This window comes from Alosa alosa, chromosome 21 (assembly GCF_017589495.1).
Source record: "Alosa alosa isolate M-15738 ecotype Scorff River chromosome 21, AALO_Geno_1.1, whole genome shotgun sequence".
NCBI lineage: Eukaryota > Metazoa > Chordata > Actinopteri > Clupeiformes > Clupeidae > Alosa > Alosa alosa.
The window spans coordinates 10,817,083-10,839,819 of NC_063209.1; the positions used below are offsets into that span (position 1 = coordinate 10,817,083).

Here is a 22,737-nt window from a genome sequence, read left to right on the forward strand (position 1 = left end):
TCTACCTCACGTATATTTGCCTATTTTCCTGTCAACCTTTCATCTTTGCTTCCTTCGCCTTTTTCTTTTTTTTTTAATTAAGCTGATCAGTGTCTGCTGTCTGTGCATGTGTGATGGCATACAGTTTGGAGAAAACACACACATTTGGCATGCCCTTGCTATTACAGTCTACAATTAATGTGGAACATGGGCTATAACTAAAGGAAAATGCACCTCCGTTCAGCGTCACCAAAAGTGTTCAGGTTTTTTTGTCCTTGCGCAAAACAGACAAGTTGTTGTCTCATTATTGAATGACAAAGAATGAGTTGCATTGTCTACTTGTCTAGACGATTACTACCACAACTACCATTTTGCCCATTACTGACAACAAGTTTAGAACAAAAGAGAGAATATATGAGATTATGGTGCCAGACAGCACTGAATATTAGCTGGAAGTGGAAGTGAACGGGAGAGAACAGAGTTGGCCATAAGAGAAATGGAGCTGGGTGGAAGTGAACAGGAGAGCACACTGACCTATGAAGCCCAGTTGAGAGAACTCCAGGTAGAGCCACTGCTGTGATGACAACCCCGTAGCAAACGTCTTCATTGCATCAGAGTAGCCCAGCTTTGCCACAATGTCATCCTCCATCTGATTACACAAACAAACAGAGCCAGATACAAACATGCAAATATCAGTAGCCATTCACCATCAAGCATGCACAGTCACACAGGCAAGGCAGATAAACATTTAAAATTGATTTAAGTCGGTAGATCTGTCATTAATGATTTGCAAACGTTTATCATTGTGCTGCAAACTACATGAAAGTTAGACATTCACAAAACACCTCCAGAGAACCAGTGCATGGGTCCTCTCACCTCTGCAGCCTATCAGAACCAGTGCATGGGTCCTCTCACCTCTGCAGCCTATCAGAACCAGTGCATGGGCCCTCTCATCTCTACAGCCTATCAGAACCAGTGCATGGGTCCTCTCACCTCTGCAGCCTATCAGAACCAGTGCATGGGTCCTCTCACCTCTACAGCCTATCAGAACCAGTGCATGGGTCCTCTCACCTCTACAGCCTATCAGAACCAGTGCATGGGTCCTTTCACCTCTGCAGCCTATCAGTGCTTTCCTGCTAGTGTGGCAAAGCGATACGAAGGATTTTTATTAAAAAAATAAACGTTATTCGCTGCCAAGACACGTCTTCAAATGTGTTTAAAGAGAAACTAGGAAGTTTAATGGGTTCCTTCGGCCCATTCTTCCCACGTTTCATGGGAATTCGGCTGGGCCAGTACAAGCTGGAGATTCACATTTGTTACTCAGGATTCCGTCATGTCATAGGCTACGCCTAGACAGTTAACAGTAATATCAGTAATGTCCCTGCACATTTAGGGAGCAACGCAACTTTTAAATTCTATGAAACTTGAAACTGAATTATTTCTCTTTCTCCATTGACTACAGTTCATAATTTTTCTGAATATAGGTCCCATAGTTCAGCTGAGCGAAATTTAAAATAGATTGACACAGGGGCGCCAGAGCTCTTACAGTTGGAACAAATCAGTTAGTTAGCCTAAGCCATGTCAGTCACTCATACTACCATATTTTGTCTATAAGCAAACCACACACCGTGATACATACCGAAATGTGGGCATATTGTACCGTTGCATCCCTAGTGTCTACGCAGCAAGGCTGGGATTGTGCTGGGATGACCACATGTAAATAGGGTGGCGCTGATGAGGGAGATAGGGAGACTCTAATCTTTGGTTAATCATTGATGATACTGAATCAGCTTCCTTACCTGAACATAAAAGGTTCCCTTTGGCTGTGCGTACATCATGAGAAAGCTGAAATCCAAATTCTGCTTAGTTCTCCACCTAGGAACAAAAACAAACAAACCTGACATTACCTGACACACACACACACACACATTTTTTCTTCTTTCTCTTAATTACCTCTACCAATGATGTCTTATTGATGGGGTGTATTCCAAAGGAAAAAAAAACGGAATAATGTTGTAAATAAATCATGTAAAAATAAATTTGCGTTAAAGTACCAAATTTACCAGTGGCAGAATTGTGAGACCCCCACCCCCAAAAAAATAATAAAAAATTCTGTTTAAGGAATCGCATTGAATTCACTTTTGCTTCCTGTGCATTATATATGTAATGTAAGTGCAGCAGCTTCTTACTTCACTCTGTCTATGGAGTCCCCAAAGGTGGTCTTAAGCACAGAGAAGTCCGGATAGAAACTGGCAGGTGGGGAGACCACTTCCACGAGCCCAGCATGGACATCCTCTGGGAAACTGTTGAGAGATTTAAACAGGTGTTAAATACATATAAAGCACACTCCTAACACACTTACTTACACACGTTGTGTGTCGTGTCGCACCCACACAAGTAAGTGATTTTTCATGCTGTATAAGGGTGTCAACAGTACATTGATAACACATTCAAAACGACAAAACACTTACTTTTTTTGTATCACATCAGCCACACCCCTGACAAATTGTTGGTCTGACTGTGGGACACACACACACACACACACACACTACATGTAATATTCAGAGGTGATGAAGAGACTGAAACAGATGTGAAATGTTGAAATTCTGCATTACTTTGCCGCAGGCACGTGCCGTTAGTTACCTCAGCCACAAAAACGATGATGACCATGTCACCCTTCTGCTGGGGTGAAAGGTCATAGAGGAGAGAAGCTACGGTGTTCACCAGGTAACTCTGTTTCTGTCTGCGGACTGTTGGGATACCCAACACCAGTGACACTGTAACACAACACACGAGAGAGAGAGAGAGAGAGATGTTTGATAAGACACACAATTCTGAAAGTTACGATTTGATTTCATTTCATTCAACAACTGATCAAATTTCCGGTCCATGATCTTGGGTGAAATGGATAGTTTAAAGTCGCTGGCTTGGTCGTCTTTTAGCCTACAGAGCCAGGACAGCTTTTTGGAGAACATACACTGATCTCACAGTTAGAGGACTGTGTCGAGCAATTTGTATGATTGCCAAACACTTTCAAAATACTTTTAGCCTAATGTAAGAACTATGTATACATGTTTGTCTCTCTCTGTCTCTCTCTCTCCAAGTCATAGGATCATTGTATATAACTTACAAATCATGTAATAATTATGAGTAATTTAATGACTGTTTCATATAAGGTCTGCACATTTTCGGCAGATGTCTTTCAGTTGAATACGTAGTCTTCTTTAGCATCGACCTTTGTGTGGAGGTCCTACTTTCACCATATCTGCTGTTTAGGGTAAGGGTTATCTATCTCTACACAGACCTCAGTATAAGGAACAGGCACCACCCTACATCTGACTTACAGCACACCGTTTCAGATAGTGGAGCCATGTCAAGCCAGATACAGAAAGCTATAAATTACTTAATGTGTAATATATTATACTGGAGAGGAAATAATTCTGGTGTTTTGAAATAACATAAATGATAATCAGTATTATTATTGCTAATATTGTTATTGCTGTTGGTGGTGCTGTAATTGCACTGACCTCCAGAACGACCCTTTCCCAAGAACACATTTGGCACAAGGCCATTCTTTTGTTCTTGTAGGTGTGGCAGATAAAAAAGGGTGTTGGCGTTAATGGCAACACAGCTCGACGCATTCACATCTTCTTTTATCTCCTTATCTACAAGAAAAAAGTTGAGTGGCAAGAAAAATAGTTAGAGGATGCAAAACAAACTGTATGCATTTGTATGGAATTTGAGAGATGTAACAATGAGAGGCATGTTTGTCAAGCAAAGCAAAGTTTTTTTTTCATTCATAAGAGGTTAGGAAGGGACACCGATTGGGGGGGGGGTTGGGCAGTTACAATTACACTCTTTCTATATGAAAGCTCCAAATGTTCCAAAGGCAAGTCTTGCCCCCTTAAGCAATGAAACCACCATACAACCAACAACTCCCCTTGAAACCTCATGTCAACAGAGGCGGACAGAGTACACAGCTTCATTACTTGAGTAAAAGTACAGATAACCTTTGCTAAATTTTACTCAAGTACAAGTAAAAGTACAACAGTCAGATGTCTACTTAAGTAAAAGTACTGAAGTACTTGTTTTTAAAAGTATTTGAGTATCCAGAGTACAAGAGTAGCATACATTTTCTAAATATTGCATTACTACTGCCACAGTGCTTACATTTATGTACAGAAACGTCCTAACTAGAGTTATGAAAAATGTTAATACCTTGGAGAATGTAAAATGAATTGGAAGTAAAATCAAGTCATTTTCATCTTTTTACCATGTTGCCAGGGATGGGCAGTATTTCTAATACATGTATTTAAAATACGTATTTCAAATACAAAATACTATTTTGTAATTGAAATACTTGAAGCTTAAACTATCATTAACTTCAGAAAATTGAAATAGTCTGGCGAGGTGGGGGCACAGGTTGGCACATTCCTGGGATGGACTTGCTGCGTCTTCATCCATTGTTTCGTCCATGGTTTTGTCTCTTACCTAAATCTGACCATGAAGTTGACTTTGGCGGAAAGCTGAAGGTGATTGCTGATAGGCTGTCCCAATCAGTGGCGCCTGCACAATCCAATCACGTTTGAGAGGGAAACAACAAATTGAGGGTTTCTGAGATTTTTCTTTTTTCCTTTTTTTTTTAGAAATAGTAACGGGTACTCACGGTTATGGATAGAAATGTAGTGGAGTAAAGAGTACAATAGTTGCTTCTCAAATGTACTTGAGTAAAGTCATGAGTACTCCCCGAAAATGACTCAAGTAAAGTACAGATCCCTCAAAATAGTACTCAAGTAAATGTAGGCCTACACCGTTACTGTCCGGCTCTGCATCTCAAGCTACTTTGGAATTTGAACCTATCTCGCTGCCTACGGCTTTGGGTCTCAGAACAGTCAAGCACCCTGCGGACAAGTCCTCACCCTTAGCATGGCTAGAGTTAGTGTTGGTGCTCGAGTTGACATTATGGAGACGCGACAGGACTGAAGTGAGCTCAGTAGTCAGCTCGGCTGCTCGGTGCTCCGCTTGCTGCAGTCGCTCAAACAGTCCGGCAAAGTCCACCTGTCTTGACGTGTGGTCTACGCAAAGATAAAAGGAGGGTTTATGGACAAGTAGAGAATAGTTTATAGATTAGTACATTTGTTTGATGGCTTACTTAAACTTGTAAAAAGTAAAAGTAGCCTTCAGAAAAGGCAAATACCTACAAAACAGACAATGCCTACAGAAAAAAAGTATGAGCAAGCTAGTTTAATTGTGTAGGCCTAGCACACTGGCTCTTTTGCAGGCTGAACATGAATCTAACAGACACATCAACATGCTTAAAACAAATAATATCTTGTTTACCAAAATAATATTTTGTTTTATCTTTCACCCCAACAGAAGGATGACATAATAGATTTGTATTATGTTTAAGAGCCTACATCATAATAAAGCCTACAGCCGTATACCTGTCAACATTTAGCTTTCCAAAAACAGGAGATTTTTTTTCGGGGGGGGGTGTCAGTGTTTATACCGGATCTGTGTTTGCATATTTAATACGTTTCATACACATGTTTCAACACTGCATTTTGGTCGTTGCTTTTACCTTACCATTAGGCTACCTTACGCATGCCAGTTATGTATCCAGAACTGGTACAATTGTAACAGCGGTACAAATGTAACAGTGTTTTATTCTCAAGATCTGTGGGTCATACTACGAAGCACGTTAGACATATCTAGGCTATGTAGACATATCGAGGCTTGACAAAGCCTTGACTCAGGGGTATACGTTAAGTGATACTACGATAGCAGTGATATATTTGTCAAACTAGGCTTTCAGCTCAGATCTGTGCGCGTTCTCGGTGTTGGGATAACGTTGGCCAATCGTGAAACGTGGAGACGCACAAGACCGCCTATATTAAAAGACAATTACTTCCGCATTTATGAGCGATAGTGTAATCCAGGGGTTCCCAAAGTGGGGGTCTTATTATGTGGGGGTCTTATTATTTCGCCACCCACCCCTCGCCGGGGGTCGCGGGACGGCGAGGGGTGGGTGGCGAAATAATTTCCATAAATCAAATAAATTTGGAAAAAATAAAATCCAGAAAAATTATGACTGGATAAGATAACCATTCACTGTAACCACCGCAAGTCATCTGTCAGCCGGCATGGAGGACGCACTGGTTGAGCTGTCATGTGATCGCACTTTAAAGACAGATTTTAATTCCAAGACGCTTGCTGAGTTCTGGATTTCAGTCGAGAGGCAGTGTTGCCACAGTTACCTTGAAAAAGTAATCTGATTACTGATTACTCCTTTAAAAAGTAACTTAGTTACTTTACTGATTACTTGATTTTAAAAGTAGCCTAACTAAGTTAGATTACAAGTTACTTTATTAGTTACTTTCAGCAGCTGCCGACAACACCCCCACCACCTCAACATAAAAATGGTAACCGGTTTTGCCAATTACTCACTATAAGTGCATTTTAACAGTAATGTCAGCCATGGATCGCAGACATCCCAACCTAACCTGCTTAGATACTGAAATTCAGATGTTTGTTCAATAATACCAATACCAAAATAAGGAAGGCCTATTGATAGAAATTGTTATACTAAAATATGTAGATTTTTTTGTAGATTTTTTTTTCATGTAGCCTTGGCAACTAGCCATCTTGTATAGGCCTGAGTAATATGCAAATGAAATTACACTTGTTAAACTCACCTCAACAAGTCTTTTGCAATCATTTAACCCGCTGTGAGCAATGCTAAAGTCGCTGTTTGCAAGACTATCATTATGTTTTAATCTTATGAGACAATTGGGTACACTTTTGTGTAGTCTGATGTGAAATGGGTCTTAAATCTTCCTTTTTGAGGGGCACTGACGCTGCCATGACGCTCCTGTTCCTAGATACACTGACTGAACTGATTAATTAAGTTTGGGAGAAAAGAGATATAAGCACACTTACACTGAAAACTGATTGGTTGATTTAGCAAAACAGACCTGGGCCCACTTCCCCGAAAGCATCTTAAGCCTAAGAGCGTCGTAAAGTCCCTCTTACGAACGTCTTAAGATTTGCCGACTGTTTCCCGAAACCATCGTAGCTTAAGAGCATCGTGAAAACACTCGTGAGATCTCACGAAAGTGCTCCAGAGTACTAGTTACCGCTAAGAGCGCCTTAACAGTACTTCTCACTGAGGTCACCAACAGGACATACAGAGGAATTACAATTTAGAATACATAATCCAATTTACGTTCCCATTCTTTATTGTGTTTCCCTGCGATTAATCAGATTTTAGCGTGCAAAATAGCCTACATTTAATGGTCATAATAATGTGATGAAAAGCGGACAAAAATGCAATCAAGTTATGAAACGAGACGTTGCCAGAATAGTTTGACATTGTCTTTGCTAAGTGAATATTTTATTAGGCCTATGAGGTAAAAAGCAGAGAAAGCAACATGTGGTTTAGTCTGTAGCCTACTGCATCAAAATCTAAGCCTACACATTTCCTCTCTTTCTTACTCTCTTATCTTCAAACGTGTTCTTAAGTGGCACCGCGAAAAATTATTGCATGGTGCAACAATATAATTTTAAAATAATTACAATTATTTATGTCTCTGTGTGGTATATAACCTACTTGGGATGCTTACATGCAGATGTCAAAGTATTTCTATTTTCGTATTAATGTGAATTAATGTGTAGATCCGAAGTTTAAATGGTAGGCCTATAGCTGTGACGTGCAGTCACCTGACATCACCGTCAAATCAGAGGATATTTCAGAACTATTAACGTGGACAGCGCGTTCACGCTACCAGCATGTTCGGGAAACAGTCGGAAAAACCAAACGAACGATCGTAAGATGAATCGTAGAAAACCCTCGTAAGAGCGTGTCTCCGTCGTTATCGGGAAACTGGGCCCCCACTTTCCCGATAACGACGGAGACACGCTCTTAAGAGGTTTTTCTACGATTCATCTTACGATCGTATTGGTGTGAATTAGTGTAGATCCGAAGTTTAAATGGTAGGCCTATAGCTGTGACGTGCAGTCACCTGACATCACCGTCAAATCAGAGGATATTTCAGAACTATTAACGTGGACAGCTCCCCTTGAGAGCATCTTAAGAGGAGTGCACACGAGCATGTTCGGGAAACAGTCAGAAAAACCAAACGAAAGATATAAGATGAATCGTAGAAACCCCTCGTAAGAGCGTGTCTCCGTCGTTATCGGGAAACTGGGCCCAGGATGCTCTCTGTCTTGGATGCTCTTCAGGCACAGCACCACTCCTCTCGCTCTCCCTCTCCGTTGTGTGCGCGTTAAACTCATATGCACACGGGATTTGAAGTCCGGTCTGGCTTGCGTGCTCTTGTTCGCTCTAGGTTCCGGGAGATTTTATGTAATTTGCGGGCGTCAGGAAGCCGCTATCAATATGTGGGAGACTCCCAAAACTTCTGGAGACTTGGGATGTCTAGCTAGACAGCACTTCGTCGCCAGCACAGAATGTACAATGTACCTTAATGTTGTCATGTTTAGCTGACACAAACTCAAAGTAATGACTGATGAAATGTGCATCTCTCTCTCTCCCTCCATTGTTGTTTACGTTTGTGTCGCTGCGTGGTTTTACACGTGAATTGCTGCTGCGTAGTTTTACACGTGAATTGCTCATGCTGAAAACGTGAGCATAGCCTACATGACATTAATCCCCAAGACAAGAAGAAAGCAAAGAATATATCTTTTTACTAAGGAAAATGACAAAAATAGTAACGCACAGTAACATAGATAAGTAACTTTAATCTGATTACTGGTTTGTAAATAGTAGCGCGTTAGATTACTCCTTACCGAAAAAAGTGGTCAAAATAGACTAACGCGTTACTTAGTACTGGCATCACTGTAGAGAGGGAATATCCACAGCCAAGGCCGCGATGGACGTAGCTACTGACGCCGTTTGGCTCCACATGCCTGTGCGAAAAGACTTTCTCTGCACTGACATATATTAAAAACAAACACAGATCGCGTCTAAATGTGGAAGATGATCTCCCCGTCTCCACAATTAAACCAAGAATGGACTTGCTGTGTTCCATCCATAGATGAGATTAACGCTGAAACATAGTTGCCAAAATGTAAATTTGCGCAGCAACAATATATGTTTACGAAAGTTTGTGGATATTACCCTGACTGAGATATTCTTCTGTTAAAGCAACACCAAAGAGTTTTTTGTACATTAAAATATTGTTTCCAAAATCATCAACTCGTAACAGGGTGAACGGCACTGCATTCTCTTCGCGACCCTCTATCGGCTATAACCGCACTATGCAAGTTTGCCAGATCGGGTAGCGGATCTGTAGTTCGATGGAATGAGACACAAGAAACTACAAATTTGACTTGCTTCTGATGTCGCAATACATCATACTTTCATAAAATCATGCAACGTACTCTGTCTGTAGACATTATTTCCAAAGCCAGTGCTGGATAAACAAATAGCGTGCGTGCGACAGGAAAAGTGCTTTGGTGTTGCTTTGAAATGGAAATTAAAGTAATGTTCCAAAGTTGCACTCATGTTACATGGATATATTTTTTTTACTACGGTATTCTGCTTTTATCATATAGTAAAGTTCTATATGTAAAATCATAACAGGCTGCTCTGTTCTTTGGTGTTGTCGTTAAGCCCGTGTTTGGATAAGCCTAGTGCGTATGGCCGGAGCGCACATTTTATTTTATTTTTTGAGTCACATCCAGGGATAGTGGGGGTCGCCAGTCTCTGGCACGGTTATTTTGGGGGTCGCAGGTTGAAAAGTTTGGGAACCCCTGGTGTAATCTACACTGCGGTCATTTTTTGTGTCTAACCTATAACATCAAATAAATCAATTGTCATCAGTTGTTGTATGGTATGCACGTCCAAAGTGGGATATTTGCACGCACAGCACTATTAAAGTAACCTGACAATAGCCAGATGAATGTCGTTCCGCTTAGCTCCGCCGAGCGAAATTCATCTGGTCAGGTTACTATTAAAGTGCATTCGAGATCCAAAATGTTATAAGAGGCGGAGCTCCACCTGTAAGATATATGACAGAATCCTACACGTGAGATAACTTCGTTTTTAAGTATAAGTATAAGTATATATACTTTTTTGATCTCGTGAGGGAAATCGGTGAATTAGCCTAGTGAAACACAGTGAGGTGAAGCACACACTAATCCCAGCGCAGTGAGCTGCCTGCTACAACGGTTAGGTGCCTTGCTCAAGGGCACTTCAGCCGCAGCCCACTGGTCAGGGCTCGAACCGGCAACCCTCCGGTTACAAGTCCAGAGTGCTAACCAGTGGGCCACGGTTATTAAGACATTGATTGGTCAGTACGTGTGCGGTAGATTACACGATTTGAGCTATAATTTAGCACATAACCTCCTCCAGACCAGGTTTGGTTGACAGCATAAGATGCCATGGTGATATAGCGACACTAAAACAAATCCACTTTCGTGTCACAGCATACCCTGGCTTTGAGCGCAACATACCTCGCTAACCCACTAATCGAGATTCGTAGTATAGGCTACCAATGGTGTAGCTACGGAAACGTAAACAGACACATATCATGTAATTATGTATAATCTTACAGCCATCCAAATATGAATGGTCTACTACAAATACGACCAGAGATATTAAGCAAAAAGGTGCAAAATTCAAGCATCGCGATGTTTTATTTATTTTTTAACCGCAACTGTTTGTTTAAGTTTGCTTCGTGAAATTTGAGCGTGTGGACTTCAATTACACGTCATTCATATCTTCAGTCCCTCTGTTAGGCTACAAGTTAACATGAGTGCCATTTGATTTATATAGTCACATCAAATGCAATTAAATGAAAATAAAAACATGACCTGTGCGGGTCAGTTGTAACACTTGTCTCTATGGCAAACTGTACCGCACTTTTTTATGGCTGCGTCAATGTTGTAACAAAGGTACATGTCGCTGTTAAGTTAAATTATTGACAAACTATAACATATTTTTTAAATTCTGTTTCAACTTTCATGGAGTAGACATGTACGACTCTGTTCTGGTCAAATTTCACATCTCTCAAGTCTATCGTCTTTGTGTAGCCTAAATCAGTTTGAATTGGAAAAATAAAAAAGTGTTACAATTGTGCCGGTGTTGTGTGCCTTCTGGTTTTCCCACCTACTGGTTTCCTTGCGCGTGCTCGCGTTGCTCACCACAGCAGGAGTTGTCAAACATTCCCAAACAAGTTGTTTTAGACGGATTTGAAGTCGCATTTTATATCTATCCCATGATCATTACACTACAACCACTCCTAGAAAATACATGTAAAATAAAGGCTAGGCTATAATTTTGCACACTTTATAGCATTAAACTGGATTCGAACCTACAACATGTTACTTGGGTGTTGCCTACGTTATTAATTGATGGTAGCCTACAATATTTAATTGTATCGCGTAACAGTTGGCTCAATGAGTAGGGAATCAGGTTGGCCAGTTTAATGCTAGTTTTCAAAACATATATATTTTTTACATGTCTTTTGTAAGAGTGGCTGTAATGTAGCCGAGCGCTCATGGCGTAGCCTATATGAAAAGCGACTTCAAACCGCCTAAAACAACTTGTTTGTAAATGTCCGACAACTGCTGCAGCGCATGCACGCGCAAGGAAACCAGTAGATGGAGAAACCAGAAGGCACACAACACCGGTTCTCCCCTAGTTAAAGTGCCTGTGTGTGCACCTGTGCCAAGACAACATTTTATATGTAGCCTAAAACTATGTTGTATTAGGAGACTTGCAAAAATGGGATTTAACAAGTCATGCTTAATGAAAACAGTAAAACAAGCCTATAACAAAGTTTTGGCAGCGACTCCAGCTGAATCGGATGTTGCGATAAAGAACACATCTCCTGTCAGAACGTTTGGGAATCGGTACTCACCTCTTTCCGTGGAGTGCCAAGAGATCACAAATAAACTTCCCATACAGAAAACAATTAGCAATGTGCCATGGCTGAGCCTCATCTCATTCGCCGTGCGTAATGAAACTCAGATGTCTTTTAGCATTTAACTCCTGGGCTAATTCGAGGAGCCAAAATAAACCAAATACAGCCTAAACTTCCATGTCCAACTTCCAAAGATCCATTAACATCATTCGTTTGAAAAAAATGATAAGTTGATCTAGGCTACTGACAACAAAGTTAAAAAACGACAAATAGGTCCAGACAGGAGTGTCTTAAAAATGTCATGTTGTAAACCAATGACACCTTCCTTTTGACCAGCCTACAGAATATGCCAAAGTTGCACGCCTCCTCCTCCCTTCCTCTCTCTACCAATTGAACAAGCCTAGCCTACTGATGTGGTTAAAGCAGTTGATCTGGACTCTGCACAATGCCGAGGTAGCCTAGGCTACGGCTTGTATAATTGATCAAGATAGGCTACAGGTGCACCTCAAAAAAATAGAATCAAAGATCTTAGAACGGAGCGTAGGCCTACACTGTTATTATTGACTTGTATTTTTTACAGTAACTTACAGGCAACACTGTGGCCATGTTACAGTAATGCAACTGTGTCTTTAGTGGTATGGTGTGCCTTTATCGCTAAAGACACTGCATTACTGTAATGTCTCTGGCTACAGTGTTGCCTGTAAGTTACCGTATCTTCTTAATAGTAGCTGTACCGCAAGTCTCTAACATTATCATTAGGCCTACTGTAATTTTCAGTACAAAACCCTTACTGTATCCCAATGATTTCCCACTTCTTTGATTTGGTACAAAAACTTTATTTTGAATGCTAAATACAACAATGTTAAATTGAGCAAACAAGGGGCAGTGCAACCACTTTAACAAGATGCATTTGCCTATTGCCACTAATAACAGTGAGAACATCAGAGAATCAGAACATTTCAGTAAGTAAGCGTGTGTGTGTGTGTGTGTGTGTGTGTCTACAAAGTCCATCACAGATGCATTTGTCTATTGATAAGTTAAGATAAACTTGTCCCTCAAGGGGAAATTTGTCTTGGGCTGTAAAGTGCCTTCACCGGGAACAACAATCACATACATACAGGACAACAATCACATACAAGCAGGACAACAATCACATACATGCAGGACATGACCCTGATACAGGGAGAAAAATAGCCCTCAAAATTTGTTAGAAGGCATAAATAGATAAATTGTGTAGTGGAACCACTTGGTTTATAAAAAAAGGATAAATAGATTTCTAAAATGCATGTTTCCTTCCTTCCCTTGTTTAATTAAATAGTGCCACCAACGTAGGGAGGAAGGACTGCTTAAACCGGTTGCCTTTTTCTTTTTAAACGAGGCAGCCGTGGCCTACTGGTAAGCACTTCGGACTTGTAACCGGAGGGTTGCCGGTTTGAACCCTGACCAGTAGGCACGGCTGAAGTGCCCTTGAGCAAGGTACCTAACCCCTCACTGCTCTCCGAGCACCGCTGTTGTTGCAGGCAGCTCACTGCGCCGGGATTAGTGTGTGTGCTTTACCTCACTGTGTGTTCACTGCGTGCTGAGTGTGTTTCACTAATTCACGGATTGGGATAAATGCAGAGACCAAATTTCCCTCAAGGGATCAAAAGAGTATATACACTTATACTTATGAGTTGGGTCATGAAGATTGAAGGGATGGGTAATCTATTCTATTCCTTACCTTCATTGCTGTGTTTACTAATCTCTCCACCTTAGATTTGAGCTGTACTGTGAGTGGGCCAAACCAGGCAGCCATACCATATCTGATTAAACTTTCCAATACAGCATTGTAGAATAGTATAATGTTGGTACTTACACCACAGTCTTACTAACAGTCTCAACCTGCGTAGGAAGTGTGGTCTCTGGCCCAACCAGGCACAGAGACACTCTACCTGCACATTCAATTTTAATTGATTGTCAATATGGATTCCGATAGGTACTTATAGGGCGCTGCTTTATGGCTCCTATTACTACAGGGTTGTTGGATCCCACTTTCTTAGGGTCAAAGACCATTTCCTTGGTTTTAGCTGTATTAAGTTTGAGATGATTTCTCTCACACCAGTCCCGAAAGGAGCTGATTTCATTAAAATATGTTAGGAGACTGTCACCTGCTTTTAATAAACTAAGAATGATTGTCTCAAAATTACGTCATCGACATGAAAGCAAAAAGGAGATTCACAAATGCAGATTGCACATACAAAGTCAAGCATATTTATTTTCAAATCTCGAAAATATATTTACAAAGACACGTTTATTTATATACATTTGTTTATTTATTTATATGTCACATTTTTATATTTGTATTTTGTATTTTGATATTTATAAATGTATATGTATATATATCCTTTTAAATATATTTAAATCATTTTCAGACAATCCTCACTCCATATGATTGTATCATCTGAATATTTGATTATATAATTATTTTCTTCTCTGCTCCTGCAATCATTAGTATAGAGCGTAAACAGGATGGGTGAACTCACTGCCCCTATGCTGCAGGGTTTTGCATCAGAAAGCATGCTGTTTATTCTAACTTGCTGTGATCTAAGAATGAATGGAACCACCTTATAATGGTTTCTCTAAGGACTGTATTATGTCTGAGATGTGAAGCCATGTAGCATTATAAACACTAAGGGCTGTATTTTGGGCACCAGCGCATGGCGTAAAGTTCGTTTTCCACCCGCGCAAAGTTTAATTCGGTATTTTGCACGTTTATTTTTTAAAAATTGCGCCCAGGGGTGTGGCAATTAACAACCTAGGGAGGGGCCTGGCGCGTTGTCTAAAAATCGCTATCATACACCACCTAAACCTGGTCAGAAGTCAATGGCGAGTTGTTCATATGCTATTTTAAGAGCGCATGTCAACAGTCATATTGGCAGGTGCACGCACCATCTTTCTATCATTCATGAACGCCCACCAGCGCACGTCCATGCAAACCATTACAAATTGCACGATTACAATGGGAAACATAATTAGAATAAAGATATTACGAAATACTGTACATCTCATGATGAGTAGTTTTTCAACATCATTTGCAAATTGGTAATGATGGTTAAAAGTGATTAGGGGAGAGGCGAGAGACATGAGCACAGCTGAAGACGCACTGTCACAAGATATAAGCAACTCCTCTGCAGGATATATGTTGTTTTATGTTGTCATTTGAGCAACATTAGGGTAAGTGTTGCTTTTTCCAGCCTATGTTTTCGGTGGTAACCCATTGTCAGTCAATAGTGAAAGTAACTGCAAATAACTGTCTTGTCGTTGACTGACTCCTTGGTGAAGTTAGTTTCACTTTGCCAATGACTTCAAATAATACACAAGTGCAAATGCGTGAAGGCTATGCTAGGTTTTAGTAAAGCATGGTTTAAGAATGACCATTCCATACGGTCTCGCAAGCAGCCTCCTTCAAATGCGCCGTTCAATGGCAAAATACCGATGCATTTATTTGACATATCGGGCTTTGCGCCGTTAAAGGGAATGACAGATGTCATTCTCATTGGTTTAAAATGATGTTACGCCCCAAACACACCCATATGACTGATTAAAAAACCTAAGAACACCTTGTTGCGCCATGCGCTCCACTTTTGATAACGAAACCCCTCCCAATGTGAACTGGACATCCTACTAAATTTGAATAGTCTTTTGAGGAGTGACAATGCACTTTAGAATGTCATGATAGGGCCCTAAGGGTGAGGGCTTTGTCCCCAAGATTGTATTTTATTGGTGGGCTAATTATGATAAATTAAACTTTATTTCAGGTTACATTGCAAACACGGTTTCCCGTGATTGGTTAATATTTGTATAGCCTAAGATTAACTAGCTGACAAGATTGTCACTGTTACAATAACAACCAGTTATCTTATCTCCTGTATCTGACTTTATATCCTGAACTTGATTCATTAGCTAATGGGGAAAAAGGTAGAGGTGACGTGCAAATTTGTGTCTGAAGTAACCTAATCATTTCGACACTGTACCTCAGTGACACCAGAGACTTTCTAATGAGGAGACACAGCACTCAAAAAATCCTTCATAGAAATGCATGGGGTTAGTTTGTAACGAGTTGTCTACACATTTCACACCCCTTCCGCGGCAAAACGTCGACATGTGAATACATTGAGCCAATCATGTGTTGTGTTGTGAATACATTGAGCCAATCATGTGGTGTGTTGTGAGGTCATTGTGCCAATCATGTGTTGGGATGTCGCTGCTGGAGCAAGATTGGTGTCGTGAAACCTTGCGCACGCGCATTTCTGCCGAAAGGGATGCCCGATGAGTGCCCAAAAACCGTTTCAATATGGATGCCAAGTGAAGGGACTTGCCTAAAAGGACTTAGGTGACATGAATCTACTGCGGACCAAATTAACCTCATTTGTATTGTTTCTGGGGCTCACTCACGTTGGGCTTGTAGTCAAGGCCGTTTTCTGTCATAATCAGTAGGAGGAATGTTGTTGATGCTTCAGAAATCTGTGTACATCCATTTAAAAAAACATTCATTATCTAAACTCGTTTACTCGTGTGACTAATCTTTGATGCTTCCTGCTGACTGCCGCAAGACGATTGGTCACCAGTGTTGGGCAAGTTACTTCAAAATCGTAATGTTACTTTTACCAAAATATCTAGAAATATGGATTTGGAATTCTAAATGCAGTTTATTATGCTCAATGCAGCTCATTTCACTTCTAATGGAGGGCGATGTGGTATAACATAATGACTGAGCTAGGCTTAAGGCTAACAACAGTAGAATGCAATAGGCACAGTGATGGCTCATGATGCAATACAAGGAACAATCATAGCCAGAATTTTGTTAAAAGCAGACAAAAGGTCGAAGTCTGGTAAATTGTGATAGAAATGCTGTAACTTTAGGCTTAGGCCTACTCATTAAAATCAACAGAGAGCCCACTACCTGTATATTGTAACCCAAAACTGGTCAAGATAGGCTACACAGTGCCGCTGCTGGCCATTTTGGTGCCCTAACTGGTGAAATACAGTATTAACCTAAGTATGTCATCATATGGCCAACTATAAAGATGTAATCTGCCTGTTCCTAGGGATGGGTATTTCTGAAACATGTAATATGTGTATTTCAAATACAAAATAGTATTTTGTCATTTGTATTTTATTGGGTTGAAGGAAATGGCTCTAAGTAGATACTACACACAGGTGAATAATTGGTAATTAGGCAACAATGGTTTATTTTTATCGCAATCAGCTAATGTGAGAACAGCTGTGTTCAAAGACACTCACAGCTTTTCAGTGACGGCTATTGTTGAAGCATCAGCTCTGGTCTGAAGCACTGGTGTGAAGTCGTACGCAAGTAAAGATGAGCAAGTTTACCTGTGCCAGTTCACATAAGGACACCGACAAAGGCAACCATGTCCCATTGTCTCCATGCCAATCTTTAACAGAAAAAATGTCAGATATCTCAATGAACCACAATGACATCAATAGATGGTAAGGTGTTGAGTGTGTTTGAATTCCCTTCCTTGTAGCATCCTTGGGGACAAGTTCACAATTATATTTCCTTATTAGCTGCATACTTGAGGTTGGAGATATTAAGGCATATCAAGTTTCTCACATACTGGGACTTCAAGATACATAGGCTTATGATTTTCTTATTCAGTTCTGCACTGGACTTGAATTACTTAAATTCGCACAGATACACAATTATGATTTTGGTCTATTAATTTTAATGTGGTTAATTGAAAGCTCTGTCAGTCGTTTTGGATAAGCAGCTAGATGATTAAATGTAATTGTAAATTCTTGAATTATTCTTCTGATCACACTACATGGACTAGCATACGGTATACTATTTGGTATGACGGGCTTAAATTGTATTGTTTTTTTACTATATAGTTTTAATAGGCTAAATGTTTGGGATATTAAAAAGCTTTTTTTGCAGTGCTTCCATTCTTCCTTAAAAAAAGTATTTTGAGTATTTTCTAAATACAAAAATACAGTATTTTATTTTGATACATAATATAGTTACTGTATTTTGTAGTTTATTGTACCCCAAATTGTAGACCAAAACTGGTCAAGATAGGCTACACAGTGCCGCTGCTGGCCATTTTGGTGCCCTAACTGGTGAAATACAGTATTAACCTAAGTATGTCATCATATGGCCAACTATAAAGATGTAATCTGCCTGTTCCTAGGGATGGGTATTTCTGAAACATGTAATATGTGTATTTCAAATACAAAATAGTATTTTGTCATTTGTATTTTATTGGGTTGAAGGAAATGGCTCTAAGTAGATACTACACACAGGTGAATAATTGGTAATTAGGCAACAATGGTTTATTTTTATCGCAATCAGCTAATGTGAGAACAGCTGTGTTCAAAGACACTCACAGCTTTTCAGTGACGGCTATTGTTGAAGCATCAGCTCTGGTCTGAAGCACTGGTGTGAAGTCGTACGCAAGTAAAGATGAGCAAGTTTACCTGTGCAAGTTCACATAAGGACACCGACAAAGGCAACCATGTCCTATTGTCTCCATGCCAATCTTTAACAGAAAAAATGTCAGATATCTCAATGAACCACAATGACATCAATAGATGGTAAGGTGTTGAGTGTGTTTGAATTCCCTTCCTTGTAGCATCCTTGGGGACAAGTTCACAATTATATTTCCTTATTAGCTGCATACTTGAGGTTGGAGATATTAAGGCATATCAAGTTTCTCACATACTGGGACTTCAAGATACATAGGCTTATGATTTTCTTATTCAGTTCTGCACTGGACTTGAATTACGAAATTCGGCACAGATACACAATTATGATTTTGGTCTATTAATTTTAATGTGGTTAATTGAAAGCTCTGTCAGTCGTTTTGGATAAGCAGCTAGATGATTAAATGTAATTGTAAATTCTTGAATTATTCTTCTGATCACACTACATGGACTAGCATACGGTATACTATTTGGTATGACGGGCGAAATTGTATTGTTTTTTACTATATAGTTTTAATAGGCTAAATGTTTGGGATATTAAAAAGCTTTTTTTGCAGTGCTTCCATTCTTCCTTAAAAAAAGTATTTTGAGTATTTTCTAAATACAAAAATACAGTATTTTATTTTGATACATAATATAGTTACTGTATTTTGTAGTTTATTGTACCCCAAATTGTAGACCAAAACTGGTCAAGATAGGCTACACAGTGCCGCTGCTGGCCATTTTGGTGCCCTAACTGGTGAAATACAGTATTAACCTAAGTATGTCATCATATGGCCAACTATAAAGATGTAATCTGCCTGTTCCTTGGGATGGGTATTTCTGAAACATGTAATATGTGTATTTCAAATACAAAATAGTATTTTGTCATTTGTATTTTATTGGGTTGAAGGAAATGGCTCTAAGTAGATACTACACACAGGTGAATAATTGGTAATTAGGCAACAATGGTTTATTTTATCGCAATCAGCTAATGTGAGAACAGCTGTGTTCAAAGACACTCACAGCTTTTCAGTGACGCTATTGTTGAAGCATCAGCTCTGGTCTGAAGCACTGGTGTGAAGTCGCAATGCATAAGTAAAGATGAGCAAGTTTACCTGTGCCAGTTCACATAAGGACACCGACAAAGGCAACCATGTCCTATTGTCTCCATGCCAATCTTTAACAGAAAAAATGTCAGATATCTCAATGAACCACAATGACATCAATAGATGGTAAGGTGTTGAGTGTGTTTGAATTCCCTTCCTTGTAGCATCCTTGGGGACAAGTTCACAATTATATTTCCTTATTAGCTGCATACTTGAGGTTGGAGATATTAAGGCATATCAAGTTTCTCACATACTGGGACTTCAAGATACATAGGCTTATGATTTTCTTATTCAGTTCTGCACTGGACTTGAATTACGAAATTCGGCACAGATACACAATTATGATTTTGGTCTATTAATTTTAATGTGATTAATTGAAAGCTCTGTCAGTCGTTTTGGATAAGCAACAGCTAGATGATTAAATGTAATTGTAAATTCTTGAATTATTCTTCTGATCACACTACATGGACTAGCATACGGTATACTATTTGGTATGACGGGCAAAATTGTATTGTTTTTTAATATATAGTTTTAATAGGCTAAATGTTTGGGATATTAAAAAGCTTTTTTTGCAGTGCTTCCATACTTCCTTAAAAAAAGTATTTTGAGTATTTTCTAAATACAAAAATACAGTATTTTATTTTGATACATAATATAGTTACTGTATTTTGTAGTTTATTGTACCCCAAATTGTAGACCAAAACTGGTCAAGATAGGCTACACAGTGCCGCTGCTGGCCATTTTGGTGCCCTAACTGGTGAAATACAGTATTAACCTAAGTATGTCATCATATGGCCAACTATAAAGATGTAATCTGCCTGTTCCTTGGGATGGGTATTTCTGAAACATGTAATATGTGTATTTCAAATACAAAATAGTATTTTGTCATTTGTATTTTATTGGGTTGAAGGAAATGGCTCTAAGTAGATACTACACACAGGTGAATAATTGGTAATTAGGCAACAATGGTTTATTTTTATCGCAATCAGCTAATGTGAGAACAGCTGTGTTCAAAGACACTCACAGCTTTTCAGTGACGGCTATTGTTGAAGCATCAGCTCTGGTCTGAAGCACTGGTGTGAAGTCGTACGCAAGTAAAGATGAGCAAGTTTACCTGTGCCAGTTCACATAAGGACACCGACAAAGGCAACCATGTCCTATTGTCTCCATGCCAATCTTTAACAGAAAAAATGTCAGATATCTCAATGAACCACAATGACATCAATAGATGGTAAGGTGTTGAGTGTGTTTGAATTCCCTTCCTTGTAGCATCCTTGGGGACAAGTTCACAATTATATTTCCTTATTAGCTGCATACTTGAGGTTGGAGATATTAAGGCATATCAAGTTTCTCACATACTGGGACTTCAAGATACATAGGCTTATGATTTTCTTATTCAGTTCTGCACTGGACTTGAATTACGAAATTCGGCACAGATACACAATTATGATTTTGGTCTATTAATTTTAATGTGATTAATTGAAAGCTCTGTCAGTCGTTTTGGATAAGCAACAGCTAGATGATTAAATGTAATTGTAAATTCTTGAATTATTCTTCTGATCACACTACATGGACTAGCATACGGTATACTATTTGGTATGGCGGCAAAATTGTATTGTTTTTTTTAATATATAGTTTTAATAGGCTAAATGTTTGGGATATTAAAAAGCTTTTTTTGCAGTGCTTCCATACTTCCTTAAAAAAAGTATTTTGAGTATTTTCTAAATACAAAAATACAGTATTTTATTTTGATACATAATATAGTTACTGTATTTTGTAGTTTATTTTGATACATTAAAAATGAGGGTATTAGGTATTTTATTTTGAAATACATTCTGATTCTGTATTTTTGCCCATCCCTGCCTGTTCCCAGCATTAGAACAACACTTGCGATGGTTAGCTTGTCACCTGTGACGATATATGCTAGGCCTGTCTGACCTATCTGGGTACATTTGAAGATGCCTGATGAAATTAGACGTTGTTGAATAGGCATAATTTATCCTGGTGCCACACACCTTGCATGTAGCTGTTCGCTTATTTCCTCTGTGCACAAAGTTTTTGTAACCGAAAGTGAGTGTATATCTGTGAGTGTGCACACATAGCGCATGCGTTACATTGCACATTATGGCAAAGGGGCCATGCCGCTCGTTATACGTTTCACAAAGTATATGTAGCAGTAAAATAAAATAGAAATACATGAATAAATTTAGATTAAAAAAGCAACAATTGCATGAAATACAGCTTGTTCAGGAGTCTCGAATCTTGAATCCGAGTCAAGTCTGAAGTCTTTTGAGTGGAGTCGCAAGTCAAGTCTGAAGTCACTGTTTTTGCGACCTAAGTCCTAAGTGATCAAAACATAACACCACTTAATTTCAGGTTAAAATGCATTGTAATGCGCGTTACTGAAGTTTGTACCGAGTAAAATATTACCCAATTGTTTTTTGTAATGCCTTACATTACCGCGTTACAGCAAAAAGCAATATATTACAGTAATTACATTACTTTTGTACCTCGTTACTCCCAACACTGTTGGTCACTGACATGACATCATAAAGCGGTGCGATATGGATAAACTGTATTGCGCAGGCCAAGTTAAACAATATGAAACTGTAGACAATTTTACAATGCCCGGCGGGGCTACCCAACGTACATCCAGAGTCTACATGAAGTGATGGCACTGGAAGCGTTTGTGCAAGGCATCCACCCGGAGCGGCTGGGAGAACACCTTCGCCTGAGTGCCCACTGCTCGCTGTCCGCGGCGCTCGCGGAGGCCGAACGGGTGGAAAACATCTTCCGCACAACGGAGTCGAGGCATTGTGTACGCCAGACATCGATGGAAGAAGACGGGGAGGAGTTGGAGACGACGCGACAGACCACAGCACAACCACCACAACGCCGCCCACGCGAGTGGAAGAGGCCGGCCAGCGAAGACTGATGCTACCGGTGTGGCGAGCCGGGACACATCGCGAGGTACTGCCCAGCCCCGGCATCCCTCAGGTTCACACCCCAGTCAAACTAGAAGGAGGTGGCACGGCGGGAGGGAGTTTCACTACCTCCCTGGCTATGGACTGCATACGGCTGGGCCGGCTCTGCCAAACAAGAGGACACTATGTGGACTGCACGCTAGAACTTCGAGCGGCTGATGGAGCGTGTCTTGGTGGGCATTCCACGAACATGCTGCGTGGTTTACCTGGACGACATCCTGTGTCATGCAACAGACTTCACCGGTGCCAGAGAAGTGTTGGCTGTGGTGATGGCAGTGCGCCATTTCCGAACCTACCTCTACGGCAAATGGTTCC

General features: G+C 40.0%; 1 protein-coding gene across 1 annotated transcript in view; it reads right to left on the reverse strand.

Moving 5' to 3' along the window:
- zgc:154054 (Alpha-1,3-mannosyl-glycoprotein 4-beta-N-acetylglucosaminyltransferase B-like) overlaps nt 1–12,277 on the reverse strand; it is a 35,355-nt gene extending 23,078 nt beyond the window's left edge. The window contains exons 1-8 of the mRNA XM_048232356.1: nt 11,865–12,277; nt 4,899–5,054; nt 3,507–3,644; nt 2,623–2,756; nt 2,451–2,497; nt 2,169–2,282; nt 1,779–1,854; nt 514–628 (exon numbers count right to left, since the gene is read on the reverse strand). Coding sequence (XP_048088313.1) covers nt 514–628; nt 1,779–1,854; nt 2,169–2,282; nt 2,451–2,497; nt 2,623–2,756; nt 3,507–3,644; nt 4,899–5,054; nt 11,865–11,946 — 862 coding nt within the window. The 5' untranslated portion in view covers nt 11,947–12,277. The remainder of the gene's footprint in view (nt 1–513; nt 629–1,778; nt 1,855–2,168; nt 2,283–2,450; nt 2,498–2,622; nt 2,757–3,506; nt 3,645–4,898; nt 5,055–11,864) is intronic.
- Between the last annotated feature and the right edge of the window lie 10,460 nt (nt 12,278–22,737).